The 19900-nt window shown below is 35.3% G+C and overlaps 2 protein-coding genes across 3 annotated transcripts; both read right to left on the reverse strand.

Annotated features, from left to right (window-relative positions):
* Positions 1-3036: 3036 nt before the first annotated feature.
* Positions 3037-4651, reverse strand: LOC126728471 (uncharacterized). Its single transcript, XM_050434284.1, has 3 exons — positions 4648-4651; positions 3902-4560; positions 3037-3829 (listed from the first exon to the last, which is right to left on the reverse strand). Exons 1-3 carry the CDS (start codon positions 4649-4651, stop codon positions 3791-3793), a joined length of 702 nt encoding a protein of 233 aa, XP_050290241.1. The 3' UTR covers positions 3037-3790.
* A 2361-nt stretch (positions 4652-7012) lies between these two features.
* Positions 7013-19900, reverse strand: LOC126726513 (factor of DNA methylation 1-like). 2 transcript variants are annotated; one of them, XM_050431785.1, is made up of 9 exons: positions 19763-19900; positions 18128-18386; positions 14717-15614; positions 13793-13974; positions 13328-13417; positions 12925-13212; positions 12111-12323; positions 11470-11707; positions 7013-7246 (listed from the first exon to the last, which is right to left on the reverse strand). In XM_050431785.1, exons 3-8 carry the CDS (start codon positions 15612-15614, stop codon positions 11477-11479), a joined length of 1902 nt encoding a protein of 633 aa, XP_050287742.1. In that variant the 5' UTR covers positions 18128-18386; positions 19763-19900; the 3' UTR covers positions 7013-7246; positions 11470-11476. The 2 variants fall into 2 exon arrangements, with proteins under 2 accessions (XP_050287742.1, XP_050287741.1); XM_050431784.1 differs by having other exon boundaries at positions 18128-18394; positions 19763-19898.

Raw genomic sequence — 19900 nt, forward strand, 5'->3', positions numbered from 1 at the left:
AGAAATGGAAAGGTATTCAGTGGATGAATGAGTGCCAGCAAGCATTTGAGGAGCTGAAGTTGTACCTATCTCGGGCTCCTATTCTGTCAAGGCCAATGCCCGGAGAAATGCTATATATGTATTTGGTTATAACTAATCATGCGGTGAGTGCTGTTCTGTTGAGATTGGACCAAGGACTGCAAAAGCCAATCTTTTATGTCAGTAAGACGCTTGCAGAAGTAGAAACGCAGTATCTCCCTTTAGAAAAAGTTATGCTAGCAATAATTCATGCTGTACAAAGATTACCCCATTATTTTCAAGCCCATACGGTAATTGTGCTAACTAAGCACCCCTTGCAAGCATTGCTCAAAAGGTTGGATTTCACGAGAAGGATAGCTAAGTGAAGGGCTTCCTTGGGAGCTTTTGATAATCAGTATAAGCCTCGAACCTCAATCAAAGGGCAAGTATTAGTAGACTTCATTGCGGAATTTACACCCAAGCAACTCGAAGTTTTGCAAATAGAGGAAAGTAGGACAGTGGGACCTCAGGAAGACATATGGCAGGTGTATATGGATGGAGAGTCGAACTGCCAAGGAATAGGGGCTGGTATTATACTTATTTCTCCAGAAGGAATCAGAGTGGAAGAGTCACTCAGATTGGGTTTTCCTACGTCCAACAATGAGGCAGAGTATGAAGCTCTCCTTGCAGGGCTCAAAATGTCTAGGCAAGTAGGAGCAGACAAAGTGAAGCTGTATTGCGATTCGTGGTTAGTTGTTAGTCAGATCACGGGTGAGTTCAAAGCTAAGGACCAAAGAATGATGAACTACTTGAGAGATGTCAAGATACTAAAATGTCAATTCAAGATGCTAAAGATATCACATATCTCAAGGGGCAATAATAGTCACGTAGACACTTTGGCAACTTTAGCTTCTTCAATGGAAGATCCCCTTCCGAGGATGGTGACAGTTGAACTTTTGTCATTCTCTAGCCTAACCGCTACCGACAAGAACTTAGTTCTGAGCATACATACGTCTATAAGTTGGATGGATCCAATTATAGTTTATCTCCAAAATGGGATTTTGCCCGAGGATAAGAAAGAGTTTGAGCGGGTCAGATGTAGGTCTCCACGATATTAGGTATCCGAGAAAGGGAAATTATATAAGAGATCGTATTCAGGACCCTATTTGGTGTACGTGCATCCCGAAACAGTTGAAACACTTCTAGAAGAATTGCATAAGAGAATATGTGGAATTCACATGGGAGACAGATCGTTGGCTCACTGAGCCCTTACTCAGGAGTATTGGTGTCAAACATGCAAAAATAATAATTGGAGTACTCTAGAAAGTGCGATCATTGCCAAAAGTTTGCACCAAGCATTCATCAGCCTAGGGGTCCTCTCAACACTATATCCAGTCTATGGCCATTTGCCCAGTGGGGGTTAGATATAGTGGGACCTTTTCCAAAGGCTACGGGAAGTAAAAGATGGCTCCTGGTCTGGACAGATTATTTTACCAAGTGGGTGGAAGCAGAGCCACTTGCTAATATCTGGGATACTGATGTGAAGAGGTTCGTTTGGAAGAATATTGTAACGTGGTTTGGTGTGCCAAGGGTCCTTGTATCAGATAATGGATTACAGTTTGATAGCAAAGCCTTTCGACGCTATTGCTCAAAATTAGGAATTATCAACAGATATTCTATTCCTTCTTATCCACAAAGCAACGATCAGGCGAAAGCAACCAATAAATCCATAGTAAATGGCCTAAAGAAGAGGCTGGATGACTCAAAGGGTCGATGCGCAGAAGAGTTTCCGAATGTGCTATGGGCATATCAGACCACTCCACAACGCTCCACGGGAGAGAATCCTTTCTCAATGACATATGGAGCAAAAGCAGTAATACCCGTGGAAATTGGGCTCCCTACTTCTCGGACTGACGTATTTCAAATGGAAGTAAATGATCAATTACTTTGCAAGTATCTAGATCTGATAGAAGAAAGCCGAGATGTGGCATTGGTAAAGCTGGCTAACTATTAGCAGAAAATCTGCCGAGGATACAACAAAGGAATCAAAAATAGGGAGTTTATTCTGGGAGATTTGGTGTTGAGGAAAGTTTTGGGAAATACTCAAGATCTAGCTATGGGAAAGCTAGGCCTGAATTGGGAGGGGCCTTATAAGATCACATCCATTGCTGGGGTTTGGGCTTATCGGCTAAAAGATTAGGATGAAAGATCTGTAGCAAGGCCATGGAATGTTTTTAATTTGAAGAAGTATTACTTTTGATTATAATGTAAAGTGTGTATGAATCATAATGCTATTTTGTTAAAATTCTGTGAATTGTAACAAGTCCTATGAAAGCATGGTTGGAAAATTTTAGAGCGCAAAAGCAAACCCCGTAGCACTAAACCCTGTCTTTGCCCTGGGTAGGTTTTAAGCTGAGTTTTCTGCCTTAGTTAGACTTTAGGGTCACTAACAAAAAGTAAAATTATAACTTCCATAGATATAAACCCCACAATACAAGACAAGACCCTATCTTTGCCTTGGGTAGGTTTTAAGCTAAGTTTTTTGCCTTAGTTAGACCTCAAGGTCATTAACAGAAAACAAAATTAAACCTTCCTTCAATGTAAACCCCACGGTACTAAACCATGTCTTTGCCTTGGCTAGGTTTTAAGTTGAGTTTTCTGCCTTAGTCAGACCTCAAGGTCACTAACAGAAAACAAAATTAGAACTTCCTTCAATGTAAACTCCGTGGTATTAGACCATGTCTTTACCTTGGTTAGATTTTAAGCTAAGTTCCTTGCCTTAACCTGACCTTAAGGTCACTAATATCACAGAGTTAAAACTTTATTGGATGTAAATCCCACGTTGTGAAACCTTGGTGTTACCTCAGACAAAACTTTGGGTATATCTTAAGTGAAAATAATGTCTTAAGGTAAACATTCCGGGTAAATGGTTGGAAAATTTTGTCATTTGGTTTATTAATAAATTATCAAATATTATCACGGTTTAGCAAATCGCAAATGTGACAGAAGAGCAACAACGTTCTCTCTACGGGAAGAAAGTATTGAAAATAGCCATTAGATGAATAAACCCGAGAAATACAAACGTATAAAATAGATGGATGAAAGAGCAACACAAGTATCATCAAGCACATACTTCAAACACTAAGTACTAAAGCAAAAGCCCCAAAAACCAGGCAAAATTGGAGAATTGTCTTGAAACATAAAAAGACTAAAAAAAAAAAAGGTTAAGGACGAGGAGGTTCCTTGGTTGAAGATAAAACCGCAGAGATAGTTCCAACTCCTTCAACCTCACAGGTGGGAGATTTCCAACTCCTTCAACCTCACGGGTGGGAGATTCGTCATTAATGATTGCTTGGATCTCAGGATTTGGAATGATGACCAACTCCTCGGGGATTGGTATGTTGCTCTCAACCCCAAGAGAAGATGAAGCCTCTACCTGCAAGTTGTCCAAGGTAGCAATCCATCCTTTGGAGAGGTAGGTTGAAAGCTTCTGCTGAACCTCGAGTTTAATAATAGCAATGCAGTCATACTGACCCTGGTAGTAGGCTTCCTAGAGCTTAGCATCATCAGCTGCTTCATATCCTTTCAGCTCGGCATCTTTGTCTGCAAGCATCTTCTTGGCTTCTTAAAACTCCTTCTCCAGGGTCTCTGCTCTTTCCACGATGGTCTTGGTGTTTTCTTTTGCCTCGGATCGTAGCCTCTCTGATTCCGAGACTTTGTTCATGACATCTAAGATCTTTTTGAGAAGATCCTCATTATCATTGCACAATTCCTTGACCTTGGCTTTAGCTTCCTAGTATCTCTCCTCAATCACCACAGAGCATTGATACCCCTAGCACATAATAAAGTTAGTATCTATTTGTGGAGAAAAGTAAAAAATCAAAGAGGAGAAAAAGTTCATTACCATGATGGCTTCTCTTTTCATGTTCAGAAGGAGGGAGTCATCATCCCATTTAGCCAAATGCTTCATATCCTCAGGCAACAGGAAAGCCTTGCCAACACTCTCAGTAACCTTCCCCCCGTGACCTTCCCTCCATGGTCTGACCCTATCAATCACAGGAAGGGGAACTCTGTCTACTGAGAAGGAGTATGTATAGGTAGGAGCCCCCGTGACATTGACACGGGCATCCCTAAGGTCGTGAAGGGAGTTTTCTGGGTTGAGAGTAGTTGAAGTTTGGCCCGCTCCCCGAGGGCGCTTCCTTCTAGCCCTGGTTTCACGGGCAAGATTTTCTGCTACTACGGCAGTTGGAGTAGCTTGGGTAGTTTCAAGAACTTTGGCAGTAGGGGCAGTGGCTGGAGGAGTATAAGTCCTTGGAGCAATTGGAGTAGCCAAGAGTTGTGCAAGTGTGACCCCACTCCTTTGAATTTGCAAGTGTGACCCCAACGGAATGGTAGTTTGAATGTCGAGCTCTACTCGGAGTGGAGAAGGACTACAAGCTAGAACGTGGCCTGTCTTCTTTTTCCATTGGCAACGAGGGCATTCAACCGGGCTAGGAAAGGTAGTGGTCACTCCTAAATCCTCGAGAGTGAAAGGAGGAGGGGAGTTGCTGCGATACCTCCCCTCTTCTCAACGAACACACTCAGAAGGGGATAGAATATACCCCTTGCACGAATTACTTGAGTGGATTTATGAGATGAGTTTTTTAGTACTCATTGGGTACAATATTTGAAGAGGAGTGATTTTGGTTGGGAACTTATTTCAAGTATTTGCCCTTTATGTTTATAAAAGGATAAAGTGTGAATCTTTGTTGAAATTTTGATTTGTACAATTGGGAATCGCAGTAGAGAGGAGGTAAGTGAAGATGGGAAGATTAGAAGATCTTTATGGTCTTTGCCAAATTGTGTTACTCAAAACTAGGTTATGAAAAAAAAAAAACATGTTTATAGATAAGTGAGTCTTCTTATTGTTATAATTTGGAGGTTTGTTAAGCCGTTTATATGAAGTTAAATAATATGAGATCTTCTACTAGATTTCTTTTACTGATTAGTGTTTTATTATTATTTAGGGTCTTCATGCTTGATGTATAAAATATATATATATATATATATAAATGTTGAGTTATAGAAGTTGTGGTTGTGCCAATTCGAAAATTTACCTAATTTGTCGTTGTGCTAAGTAAAAACTTCTCCTAATTAGCACGAATATAGCCTTTAATAATAGTGTTATTATTAACTTTTTATCAACAATTTATTAATACATAGCTCTTGTTTAATCTAAGCAACATCTAGTTATTGTTTATCAATAAAATTATATGTTTTATAAATTCATTACCAAAATCATGCAACACAAGCTGGCTTGAAACTTGCTTAAGTGAATTGTCAACTAAGAGGAAAAAAAAAAAATTTCTTTGTTATTCTCTTATCCAATTAAAACTCTTCAATGACTCATATATCTTCAAAATTCTACCCTAAACACAAGAGGGAAGGCTGAGACTATCAATTCCCTTAGAAAATCCATTATAGCCTTTATACCTTCTCCCTCTCCCAATTGCCATACCCATTGAGAGGAGATCCAAACCAAACACTCTAAATTGCGTTGTGACAAATAGATCAAGTGCTTGGTGCTGGAAATCATAGTCTATCCCTAAATCTTCAAGTGGCCTTTATCCAATTGTTTGGGTTTGCTGTTGGCATTTAACTTGCGGGATCGTTATCTCGTGATGAAGAGAAAGGATGGGTGCAACCAATTGCTAGTAGCAACATGGAGCTCGAATACAAGTACATCTACATAGGTTAGGAGGGTTTGTAAGTGTATTATATAGCAACTATCTTCTCTAGTGGATTCATTTTATAGGCTAAGCCCCGGAGAGTTTTATCCCGTCGCAGGTTTTTTCCTTGTAAACACATTTTGTGTTTGGGTGTGTGTTGGGATTTTGTTGTGAATTGTGTTTCAATATGCAATTGGCTAACTAATGAAATGGACCTAATTGATCAATTGGTTAGAATTGGAAGATATCCATTCTAGGGGTCTAAACCGTTTTGCATTTTCATATGTTGCAGTAATGAGGACAAATATTTTTAAGAATATGGTTTGCACGGGAGAATGTAATTTGTTAGTTTATTCATGCTTAAGCATTGTGTGGGGTTCAAATTCTATTACAACGTAGATATATTACATATTAATTTTATATTTTTGGAATATATAGTGATAAGACATTTTAATATAAATTAAATATGTATATGGGCAAGATATAAGTATAATACTAAGATGTTGTTCCTTAAGTTCACATCTTAAAATTCAGCCATATGAATTTTTTTTCATAAGAGGGAAGTGTATTTTTTAGCTAGGTAGTCACATAGTTGAATTTTAATAAGAGAACTTCATAAACAGCATTTAAGGTACTGTATCTAAATTTTGTCCAATGTATGCATTCACAAGTACGAATATAAATTAGAATATGTATGTATATTCATATTTTCATATAAATATGAAATCTCAACCAACGAGGGTCTAACGGTAGTCATTTAAGGATGTTTATTCACGAGTGTGTCACTGCAAATATACACTCATGGTAGTCAATCAAATGATATTTTCTTTTCCTTAATATTTTTATTTTATTTTTTATGACGTCTTTCTATGACGGGCCCAGGAAATTTCATCCTGGACAACACAGTAAACTCACTCCTCTGCTCAAAAAAGAACGAAATGAACGTACTTTCAATCGAATTTGCGAAGATCATTTAACCTGTGATGGGAAATGCTCCAAAATATATCCCTCAGGGACGTTATTCTATGCAATTTGTACACCTGCTATCCTAGGAATCCCTTATGCATCTGCCACACTAAAGACTCCTAAAATACACATAAGAGCTTGTATATGCATATACAAAAAGAGTCATAATCTAATTTGTAATATGGGGCCTTGCATTGCTTGACAAACTAGTCATATGGGTTTTGCCTAGGTGTAGGAAATTCTAAACCTGCGGGGTTGATTTTGTAAGTCAAGCTTGGAACTTGACAAATGTATGTCAAGCAGTGGAATGTGAAACAAATCAGTTCCAGGGATTAGTACGGTTGAGTCCAACAATAAGATGTCAATAAAACAATACATGTTTAGAGTAACAGACTGGATCCAACAGTTGAGAAACAGTAAACGAGAATAAATTCTACCATGACAATTTCAAATCAAACAACCAAAGACCACGACAAAGAGAGTATAAATCTCCCCTTGAGTCACCATCCAAGCCATCCTTGACATCTAAGTCATTGCTGAGATTGTTCCATGTCCCCAATTTTGCTAGTATTGAACTACAATAAAAGGATTTAACATGAGTTAGAAGGAAAATTTACTAGAGAGACAGCACAATACAACTCTTTAGCTCTTTTTATTTTTTTTACTTTTATGGGTAAGTATACACAATAGCATAGTTCAATAAACAATGTATAACTCTCATACACAGATTGACAAACAACTACCTAAGGTAATACATTTAACAAAATCATAAACCAATCTCATCTCCATTCAACCCAATTTCCTGATATGGTTATCATCACTAATAAGTATCAAAATATCTATTATTAACAAAACGACTGACCAATAAAGAACAAGCAACCATCATAATATTTATTAAGATTTCATTTCCTGAATCAGAGAGTTTACAGAGTGCCACTTTAGATGACATGAAATAGCATGATATTGGGAACGTCAACCACAATATGGAACCATTACAATGCTGCTACTACTGCTATCAAGAGAAACCCACAAACATAACATGACATTTAAAATATTAAAAAATCAGGTTAGGTTGTAAATAGTTCTAGTAAATATACGACAATCAAGACTATGTAACCATTCATATAAATATATACATGTTATATATCTTAAAAGTAATCATTCATATAAATATATACCATAACAAATATCTTAAATTTGGGGAAAATCAACATTTTATATAACTGATTCAAATATCATATTCTCCGACAAGATCTTAATAAAAACATGATGTAACCATCAACAATACAACTAAAACGCAAGTGAAGTCATATGGTACTAGTACCATAACAAAAAGATACCCCTAAAACACTAGTGAACTCATAGCTATACCAGTAATGTAGTAGCAAAGAATGTTCTCGCAAGTTTGTACCATGGAAGGTGGTTATGTAACAGATGCTTCAAATAAAAACCATATGAGCAATATAAAAGACACCAACAAAAAGCTAGGAATAAAAGTTACTGATATTATATAAGCATACATATAACTCCTTAGCTTTGCTATGCCCAACTTTCGCCGTCCTTATCTGGAACTTCATTATATAATCAACTGGACTAGGCATGCTTCCAGTCTTTTTAGAGTGCAAGCATTAATTTTTCTTTTAAAAATTAAACAATGCAAACTCTTGTTAAAATTAAAAACTTCATTCATAAACTGTTCAATATACAAACTTAGGGATGTATAAAGGAGAGTCCTGATACAGATCTTCCCACATACTAATAGAAAAGGGAATTCTGATGCAGCCATGGAAGATTAAGTTGCTACTACAGCTCCGTTTGTTTCGCTGTAAAATGTTTTATGGAAAATCTTTTCAACATTTTACCGTGTTTGTTTTGTTGTAAAATCTTAGCCAATCTGGAAACATTTTCAGTCAACGGTAAACCCAGTATGCATATGTAAAACGTTTTACACTTAAAAGATGCCGTAAAACATTTTACATCTCTCTCGCGCACAGACCCCCACCCCACTTTCTTCCCTCTTCCTCACACAAACCCCCTCCTCTCTCCTCTTCTCTTTGGCAAAGTCTCTTGGAACTCCAATTGACATGCGTATGGGCAGTCGGCGCTGATGTCTCTGGCGTAGATGTCACGGTGCAATCTTTGATGCTGTGGCAGTAAGGGCAGTGCCGATCAACGATCACCACCCTTTCTCAGTGCAGATTGGCAGTAAAGGGCAGTTTTCGGCATGGTTTTTTCAAATTGTGGGTTGTGATCTCAGATTGATTTTTGGGATTGTGGGTTGTGGTTTCAGATCTGGTTTTTTCACAATGGTTGAGTAGGTTTGTGGGTTACAATGGTGGCTGTTTTTTTTTTCCTCTTCCTGATCTGATTTTTGGGTGGTTGGTGCTGGTTTGTGCTTGCATTTGGTGCTGGCTGGTTTGTGAATGCATTTTCAAGTGTTTAGGTCACACCAAACACTTGAAAATGACTTCACTGAAAATATTTTAATATTTTCAATGTAAAATGTTTTACAACAAAACAAACGGAGCATACATTACAAATTCATCTATTCAAGATTTTTATTTTGTGGGCTCCACGTGTGAAGTACTGGAGTCCTATTAAAATAAAGTTAGATGGTTGTAAAGGTCTGATTATATATGTCCTAAGGTTAAAACATTTTTAATTTTGGTTTTTATCTAACAAGTTATGGTTAATTTTGTGTTTAGGGGCAAAATTGTAATTTCTGCTATCCCTGAGAAAGCAAAACTGTAATTTCTGTTATCCCTGCTATTTAAGGGTATTTTGGTAATTTATTTGAGTCTATAATTTTCTAGAAGATATTAACTATCTAAGGTTTTATTTTCATTGAATCCAAGTTATTATTTAATTAGTTATTATGTTTTTAGTTTACTAGTCAAACTAGGAGTCCTAATATTACGACTAGTACAAGAAAGAATCTTTTTATATTTATGCTCAATGTAGTGGATGGAGTTATTCAATAAAATATTGAAAGTGTTTTTAGTATAGATGCATGTTGTCCTAATATTTCCTTCTATTTGATATTCTGTCACTCTTTACCTGAATTGTTCATAGATTGTGGAGAAAGGTGATTTATATTTCTTGTTACCTCTTTTCAACCAAATCAGATCTTTTTGCTTCACTACAAAACTCAATTCATTCTTATACCCTGAACCTTCTTTTAAAAGTTCTAAACCCTTAATCCACACGTCATCCTAAACCTTAACCCACCACAAGCACACATTGACCAATTCTCTAATTTGTACTACGTCAGATTTCTAATAAGAATTCAAACAAATAACCTGTAATTCAAACCATCACAAAACTGATATGTAATTCAAACTGTCACCTAACCCCACATCAAAGAGGTTCCCATCATAACTTACATCAAACAACTTATATGCACTGTTTTGATGAACACACATTCAAAAAGTTTATACATTGCATCATTCAAGGATATCAATCAATTATAAAAACAGGGTCAGCAAGGTTCATTCCCTTCTTCCAGTTGCTAAAAATAGAATCATGTCATGGTATAAGTAAAGCACATACCAACCACACAATACTCATGAAATCCAACTCAATCTAATTAACTGAGGTTGAGAATAAAATTCTAAAATATATACAATTCCAGTATTTTTAGGACATTTCTAAATTAATTCCCTACAGAGTACAGATCAATGCGAGTACAAAATTTATTTGAGGCTAATTGCTATGACTATTTCAGCACCAATTCATTTTTTCTCATTTATTAAAATTCCCCCACAAGGCAGAAAACTCAATTATGTTCCTGAGTTCCAAAACTCATTTATGTTCCTGAGTTCCTGACAGATTTAGGGTTCCAAAGGGACAGTTACTATCCTATCTAAGTAATCCATTTACTATGAAAATAAGCTTTAGATGTTGGCTTTCATTCTAACCATCTTGGCCTTTCAAAATCAATCTACATTATCTATGGGTCCATAGCTCAGTGGCAGAGCATTTGACTGCAATCTTTTAGGACCATATAAACGTGCATAATTTATCAATAAGCAAAATTTATCAATACAATACATAGCACGTCATAGTTACCAGTCAATAATCAAATAACATATAGCATGTCATAGGTTCTAGTCAATAATAAAATAACACCCAAGCGCAAGCAACTTCAGTTTAGTGTGAAGGCATACACATGCATTATATAGCATGTAACATTATCAAAACAAAAATTAATCAAGTGATCCAACAAGGCTTAAATAGAATAAATCCAATAAAAAGAACAAATCCATCTTACAAACACTAAACGTAGAGCAAATTAGAGTAGGTGAACTCATCTAACTGAAACCCCAAAACAAGCAAGCTACCTATTACTCAAACTTTTGTATATTTGGAGTCATTTCATTCCTCTACTCCAGTCCCAACCAATGGCTCATGCCCATCCCTAATGCTAAAATTTAAAATGACAAATACAAAAAGTTACTCATCATTCAAACCCTAAATGGATCATGGGCTCCAAAGGGTTCAATCACATTTAAATATTAACATCCATTAGCTTTCAAGCATATTGGGGAATGCAATAACAGTACGTCATTTTTGCCTGTGAATGAGCATAATATTTCAAATCCACTGCTCTAAACTAAACTTCAATTGTTATACACACACACATCACCATTCAATATTTCTTAGCCCACTATCAGCCAAACCACCTAAGCACTAGGTCCAATGTGATTAGGAATCACTTAACAATTCTTCATAATTTTTTTTTTTTTTAAAGCACTATATATATATATATATATATATAGAAATATCTCAAATTACTAACCTCTGCCTCATGATTTGCTGCGCTTAAGTGCCTTGATATTCTTCACTATATAACTGATCACCTCCTTTAATGTAGCTTTCCTATCTTCTTTGAAGTTCCAAAGCTCAGGAATGATGTATCGGCCGCTTGGATTATACTCATTCATCTCTTTCAATGCTGTAACGACAGCCGCATATATCTGAACACCCCACTCCTGTTTAAGATTTCGTAATTTCTCATCTTCTTCATCCAATATTTCCTGTATGATAATGAATGATTAATCTGGCAACTAACCTCAACAGTAAAGTAAGCTGGAAAAAGAAAATTTTTTATTCGGGAACTAATGAAAGAGGAGAAACTTCCACCAAAAAAAGAAAGATGACAAACCAATATGGAGGGCTTTTATTTGAAATTTTGATGCTTAAATGAATACACTCAATATGAGAGAAAGTTTGTGTAAGAAATTGGAGACAGTTGGACCCATCATGAATAACTTGTAAGCAGAAAAATAGTATATTAAAAGCTAATTCTGATTCATGCCTTTTACAATAACATATGCAAATAAAATCAAAGACCATGCAAATTTGCACTAGCTCATAAAATAAATACATACATGAATACAACAAATAAATAAGGTTTAAAAAATATTTAAAAGAATATACCTGAGGATTCCCATTGACTTCAACAACTTTAAAAGGATGCCATTTTGGATTTTTCAGGTGCTCCTGCCACAAAGAGCACAGCTTTGTGGCTTGCAAATTTGCTTCCTCAATATGAAATCGCTTCTTGCATGTATCTTGAAATGCCTTGTGATCGATTTCTCCCATTCTCTTTATTCCAATATTCGTTCGAGTAGTAATCATGTCTGTCAAACCCTAAAGTAAGGGGAAAAAAAAAGAACAAAAAAAAAGTCAAATAAGGTCATTTGTGTTCCTGAATATATAAGGAATTGTTTATTAATATGGAGTGGTAATAAGTGAACCCATGACTATTTCTCAATTAAAGAGCAGGCTAGGATATGAAATTTGAAAAAGAGATGCCACATGTGTATTTAGAAGATCTCAAATATGCTTCAGTAATGGCTATCAAATTTGAGTTCTTCGTAAAATTTAAGAAGAAATCTACGATTTGCAAGCCTAAATATAATGCTAAATTGTCAAGACAGGTTATACAAAACCCCGCCTAACCATGGTGATCAGCACTGATCCATACAGGTTTGCATGGTAAGATGGTGCAACTCTGTCAGAAGTGACCCTATTATTGAAGGGTAAGTCTGGTGTGCAGGTTGTATGTATTTAGCCTGCCCTAATCCAACCAAACCTGCCTATGTCTCATGTGGACGTTATAGAAGGAAAGAAATAGGATGACATTTGAGGGTTATAATCAGAAGCTTTTATTGGAAAGAAAGCTCCTAAAGTACTTGACGAAGTGAAGATTAGACAAAAGACAAATATATATGGGCAAAAGAAACCATACTGTAATTAACTGTTTGCGAGCATCTTGTAGCTCATCATTGCTCTGTCGCTCTTTAGCAATAAGAACATGATTCATAGATTCCACATCATTCAGATCCTCAACTTTTTCTTGCAGTTCATTGCTCATATCCTCCATCTTCTTTTGAACTGCTGCATCATCTTCATCTCCAAGATGCTTCATAACCTGTAGTTTCCCTTTTATCTCTTCAATTTCCATCTCCAGTTTTTGCTTAGCATCCAACTGCTTTTCCAACTGAAGAATCTTATTCAGGGCCTCCTCCTTTTCCCTCTGAAATTAAAATGACTAATCAATGAAAGCTACAGAAAGAGTAAATTCAATAAGGAATGTCAAAAGGTATATTATATGCTAGTCTCTAGTAAAAACCTAATACTAAGTCGCACACCTTTTGCTCCTCAACCAGTCTTAAGACATTCTCGTCAGCCCTTTTCTGCTCCAAGGAAGCCAATTGAAGTGAATTGTTCCTCAGATCATGCTACAGGGACACAAAAACAACATCAGTACACAGCATGAAGCATCATTTTATAAAATCAAAGAAAATGTTTTCACCTGATCAAGTCAAACAGTGTCTGCTAAATTGGTCATAAATTGTTCCAAATACACCAATACTAGTAGGTTTGGTTTATTTAACCCAAAAGCTATGTGGGGCAGTTAGCTAAGCTAAGCTCTACTTATATATAGAGATATAGGTATGAAAAACAACTGTGAATGTAGTACTGTACTTTGTAAATGAATGTCAATGAAAATATTGTGTAAAAATACTAAGACTACAGCTAAGTAGCCTTAAAAATTAAACTTCTTATGAATGAAAGTATTTAATGGATGGGAATTTCACTTTCACATATATCACCTTTTTCTTCTCCTCATCAAGCTTCTGTCTCTCAAGCTCAGTTAGTGTTTCACGTTTGTTCAATTCTTTGCTCCATGAATCAAGTCTCCTCTTCTTGGTCTCCAATTCGTAATTCAGTTTTTCTTGTTCTTCAAATATCCTATGAACATTATCACGAGCAAGCCGCTGCAACTTCCTTGTTTCTGATAAACAAGTCAAGTGGTTAAAAATATGACTAATTTATAATATCATATTTGTGCATACTATAAAATTGATAAACTATCAGTTTTCCAAGTCAAGTGGTTAAAAATATGACTAATTTATCATATCATATCTGTGCTTATTATAAAATTGATAAACTATCAGTTTTCCCAAAAGCTTAACTTCTAGGAAATGGTGAATTTTACAGTCGAACTTAGGAACACCAACTCTAATACCATGCTAAACGACCAATATTTCCAAATCTTAAGTTTTTATGGCATGGTAAATTTAATCATTTAATTATTATTCTAAAAATAATCACTAGTTATGTTTAAATTGCTGGCATTATTTTGTGATCATCTCATTCCTTGGGTTCAATGCTATGAGCTTGTTTCAAGGTGCAACAATGAACAGTTTCTATTCTTTTATGTCACATACAACCATAGGTCTTATCATCTTTTCAAGAGCATGGCCTGCCAACCCAAAAACAAGGAACAAAGTACAATCTTTTCATTTTTTTTTTTTTTGTTTTTGAAAGGAGATTAATTGAACAATCATCAGACTGTTTGAATATACAGTGCAACATACAACCTGTTTATATCATATGAGTTTGACTAAGCATAAAATGAAGCAAACTTTACCAGATACATACAGACACTGCAAATGAGCATAATTCAAAATAGGAAGAATGTATGAAGATTGCATCAACAAAGAAACACAAAGAAAGAGAATGAAGGTACAAACCTTCTTCAAAAGCATAGTGCAGCCTGTCTTTCTCTTCAAGCATCCTACTTAAGGACATGGTCTTTTCATTGTATTTATACTGTAGCTCATTCAGATTTTCATTTGTAATATCAATTTCATTGGCCAGGTCTGCCACAACATTGTTTCTGCTTTGTGCTGCTTCCCTGTCAATGTCAGAAACTGTTCTTAACTGCCCTTTATTGCGAAGGAAATCACCAATCGGCCCTTCAGCATCATAGTCATCAGCACGTGCACACCACCCATAGCAATTAGGGCCAAGATTTGTTTTCTGTGCATTCCACTCCTTTTTGCCATGATGCTCAATTTCAAACAATTTCTCAAATTCAGCACAATTCATGAAACCTCTCCAATCATTACTAAATTTTACAATGGCCTGTCCCATGAGGTCCTTCTCATCCGGGAATACTAGAATTTCCACCGGTTGAAATTTCCTGAACCTTGTCAACCAGTGTTCAGAACCAAGTAAAATGTCTTTATTCTCATTGGTACATACAATGTTAACAACAATGCCCATCCAAGGCCATACGTACAGATCATCAAGCTTTGGAAGTGGAGCAACAGGTTGTGGCAAAACTGGACGTTGTGTTTGGTCCACTTCACCTGCTAGATCAGTCTCCAAATACTTTGCCAGGGCAAGGTGGTTTGCCTTTTGTTTTGCAGATCTGTTGGCAGAACCCTTACCCACTCCTGAAGCATGTTGAAGCAAGTCCTTGTACTTGTAATCTTGCTTCTTCTTCCCAGCACAGAATGGACATCTAAGGTTGCCATTCAAACCTTTGACTTTAAACTTTCCAGTTGTCAGCTCCTCATATGGTTTATCGATGTAATCATTGATCTCAGATTCACTGATATCTGACTCTTCAGAACTGTAGTCCATCTGAATTTTATAAATAAATCCAAAATCAGTGTTAGAAGAACCAAGAGTTTTGAAGTGAAAATAAAAACGCTAGAAATTATCAAAGTAGGAGCATGTAGATAAACATTCTAATGAACATTGAGCAGAAGTTTCACCCAAATAAAAGCAGAAATAAAAGACATTAAACAGCTCTATAAAACAAGTTCAAAAGAGATGTTGGGTTATATTGACATTAAAGCATACATAAGGCTAAGGCCCACTGAAAAATATATGCCATTGCAAAGAGAATTGAATATTTTGCAACACTGCAATACACAATGAAGAAATCATATAAACGTTTAGAAGAATATATACTACAATTTTTGTATTTGAGTGCACAAAATCAAATTCAACTACTAAAAAACACAGTTTCTTGAAAGATATTCAAAAATTAAAAGGCACTTTTGAGATTAGAAGAGTGAAATAATTTTAAAACCTGAAAGCAAATATAATACACATGCTAAAAGTTAAAGAACAGAATGAATCAATAAGGATTCTTCCATTTACATTTGGGTATCACTTTGTTATAATAATACAAAATAGTTTTGATAATAAAAAATACAAAAAAATAATACAAAATATAAGATGCGTAAAATTCAATGCAAATAAATATGACATTGGTAAACTAACAAATATAGTTGTAAATAAATAAATAAAGCTTATTAAATATCACTTTATATAGCAGTGAATCAAAACTCACTTAATCATGTGTTATGCTTTGCAAAAGAGTGCATGCTTTTGTGCTTAAGCAATACTTGATAAAATAGAGATGGACTAATAATCTAAATAAAAGATGGTGCTTAAAAATAAAGATCACTGAGTTTGATAGATCATATGTGAGAGGGTAATTTGAATAGCAAGTAGGTCTTAAATTCAGAACCTCACCCTCCAGCTAGAGCTCATTGGCTATGGATACTTAACTCTTCCCTGAACTTAACTACCTTACTGAGGTTGATCCCACTGTGGTATACATTTTAAGAATGTCTGGCAAACTATATCAGCTCAATCGTACTAGTGTAACAGTTTAAATTTTCTTTAGTTTGGTGAACATCTTAGAATATGGAACTAGTTTTTACTTTGATCAAATTATTTTAAGTATAAAAATATCAAGTTAGATAGTGAATCTAGTCTAGATAAGCTGCATATAAATACTTCAAAATTAAATTGATTTAACTTTTAGGATTAGGTTCTTTGATTGGTAGGTGGTGGGCTAAGCCCCCTACTTAAGACTCCATTCATAAGTGTATTTTTCTGTTGTCATGACACTTTTGGAAACAAACTGAGAGTATATTTGTTGCCAAAATAACCCATGAAGTTAGAGTAATATTCATTACATTTAACAAAGACTTGAAAGTCATGTACAAAGATTAAGAGATACAGAATCATTGTTGCAACGCAAGGGCATAGAGTGACCCTTGAAGTGCTAGGTGCAGTGGCAAAGCACAATTAAAACACAGGTTTGCTTCCATTTTTGCATATAATCTGATTAAATAATGAGGCATAGTTAGAATTGAAGAGAAGAAAAGGTTTTCACACGACAGATAGAAGTAATGAATTTCAAAGAGGAACCCCAAATGTGAAAACAAAGAACAAGAATCTGGCAATTAAGGTTGTAACATACCATTACTTATCCAATATACATATACACACACATTAAGGTTGTAAGCTGTAACCTAAAGTGCCAACATAACATAGCAATTCAAGGTTCTTGAACACATGATGGAATGAAAGACTATTATTTTCAAACATGCTGGAGCAAATTCATGACTGAAATTTACTTTTGGGTCAAAAGTTAAGTTCAATCAACCTAGGGAGTACTTTTACCACAAATTTCTTAGTTATCTGGCTTACATATGAGGTCATATTTACAAAACATGATTATTTTAAAACAATTAGGAAATGGAAAAGCTCTTAACATCTAAGTTACCTGTAAAGTTGCTAAATGACCCTGCCAATTATGCAAGTTTGCTTCCAAACTAAGAATGTTTCTTACACTCCCAGGAACCAGGATTTTCTCTATATTCTGTAATAGCACAACCAGATAACTTAATTTTTCCTAAGCACAAATATCAAGCCATTATAGGAAATGGGTGTCCTCTATATTTCATAACTAAAATAGGTATCATCAAATTTTATTCCCAAACGAAACCATTTCCCAGAAAATTCAGAAAATGGGTTTTCCCCAAACTACTTAAATACCCACTAAATTCCACAACCACGCTAATTATTACACAATTAAAATAAAATAAAATAAAATATTCAACTGCTATGCAAAGTTAGGAAATGGCTTTCCTTTAAACTTCCTAAGTGGAATAACCACCAAAATCCTTCTTCTCTTCTAAGCCACATTGAACACACACATTCATGGATATTCCTCAGAATATCAAGGATCTCCTTTGTTGTGAACAACAATATGACAAGTCATCATAAACAATAAATATAATAAATCAAAGAAGAGATACTCTACAGAGAAAGAGATTGTGAGATTTACATACATCAGACTATCCTTATATTCTTCTTCTTATTTGAAGGGAGAGAAAAGATGGCGAGCCTTCCCAAGAGCAATTTTAGTATTTGCAGGGGCAATACTAACACGATGTCGTTGAGCTCAACAATATTCACAGGCAGATCTAACAAACTGAGGCCTTTATTGATCAGCCCAAAGTGAAACCTGCAGCTATGACTTCTTGTTCTATCAACTCCACCCACCGTTCAAGTTGTCAAGCACCATGAAGTTTTGTGCTCCCCAATACCCTGCAAATCTTCAGCCAGTATTCTTTATATCATTTAAATTTTTTTTTTTAAAGACGGTGAAATGTCTTTATTTCTATGTTTTCGTAAAATATTTAAAAAATGAAATTTGAATATCAGATGACATGAACAGAGAGCCTAGACTTAGAGGTAATATAATCCACAGTAAATTTGTTAAAATACTCATGTTTCCATTTTTGCAGATTATCTGATTAAATAATGAGGCGTAGTTATAATTAATGAGAACAAAAGGTTTTAACATAACAAATAGAAGTAATAAATATCAAACAGAAACCCCAAATGAGAAAACAATAAATAAGAATCTGGCAATTAAGGTTGTAACATAACATGTCAACATAACATAGCAAGTCAAGGTTCTTCAACACAGTCTGAGTTCCCTCTAAATTCCTTATCACACTAACCCACTTTTGTGTCAAAAAATTAAGGTCAATCAACTTAGTGAGTACTTTCACCACAAATTTTTTTTTTTTTTGATAAGTAATAAGATATATTGATAAAAAAGGAACACCCAAGTGCACTGGAAGTGAACAAGGGAAAGGAAATCAAATACAAAAATTGTACTTTCACCACAAATTTCTTAGTTACCTAGCTGACATCTGATGTCATATTTACAAAACATTCAGGAATTGGACAGGCTTTTAACTTAACATCTAGGTTACCCGTAAAGTTGCTTAATGACCCTGCCAATTATGTAAACTCGTTTCCAAACTAAGAATGTTTTCTAACCCTTCCATGAACCAGGTTTCGCTCTATATTCTGTAATAGCACAACCAGATAACTTAATTTTTCCCAAGCACAAATATGAAGCCATTATAGGAAATGGGTTTTCCTCTACATTTCATAACTAAACAATTTAATTCCCAAACAAAACAATTTTCCAGAAATGTCAGGAAATGGGTTTTCCCCAAACTTCATAAATACCCACTTAAATTCCAGTCACACTAATTAAGCAATTATTACACAACTTAAATCCAAAAAAAAAAAAAAAAATCAACAACTAAGCAAATTTATGAAATGGGGTTTCCTTTAAACTTCTTAAACACCCACTAAATTCCACAAACACACACTATTATAATTACAACACAACTTAAATCCTAAAAAAGTTAACTACTAAGAGCAAATTTAGGAAATGGGTTTTGCTTTAAACTTCTTTCTTAAGTGAAAATACCCACCAAAACCCTTCTTCAAGCCCACATTGAACACATGCATGCATTCATAGACATTGATCGCTCAAAAATACCAGAGATTTCCAACATTGTGAACAACAATACGACAAGTCATCATGAACAATATATACAAAGAAAAAAAAAATCAAATAAGAGAAAATTTTGTAGAGAAAACTGAGAGATTTTACATACATTATTAGACACTCTTTGTCTTCTTCTTCAACTGGAGAGAGAGTGAGAAAGAGAGAGAGAGAGAGAGAGACGATGACGAGCTCGGTCCTAGAGCAATTATAGTGGTATTTGTGGGGGCAACATTGTCAATATGTAGAG

This window comes from Quercus robur, chromosome 5 (genome assembly GCF_932294415.1).
Source record: "Quercus robur chromosome 5, dhQueRobu3.1, whole genome shotgun sequence".
Lineage (NCBI taxonomy): Eukaryota > Viridiplantae > Streptophyta > Magnoliopsida > Fagales > Fagaceae > Quercus > Quercus robur.

Excerpts from the sequence above, each read along its gene's own strand:
- LOC126728471 (XM_050434284.1), bottom strand. Across the intron at positions 3,830-3,901 it reads TGAAAAGAGAAGCCATCATG|GGGTATCAATGCTCTGTGGT; the intron begins GTAATGAACTTT and ends ATTATGTGCTAG.
- LOC126726513 (XM_050431785.1), bottom strand. The coding sequence starts at position 15,614 with ATGGACTACAGTTCTGAAGAGTCAGATATCAGTGAATCTGAGATCAAT. Across the intron at positions 13,975-14,716 it reads GCACTATGCTTTTGAAGAAG|AAACAAGGAAGTTGCAGCGG; the intron begins GTTTGTACCTTC and ends CTTGTTTATCAG. Across the intron at positions 12,324-12,924 it reads CTCGCAAACAGTTAATTACA|GGTTTGACAGACATGATTAC; the intron begins GTATGGTTTCTT and ends CCCTTACTTTAG.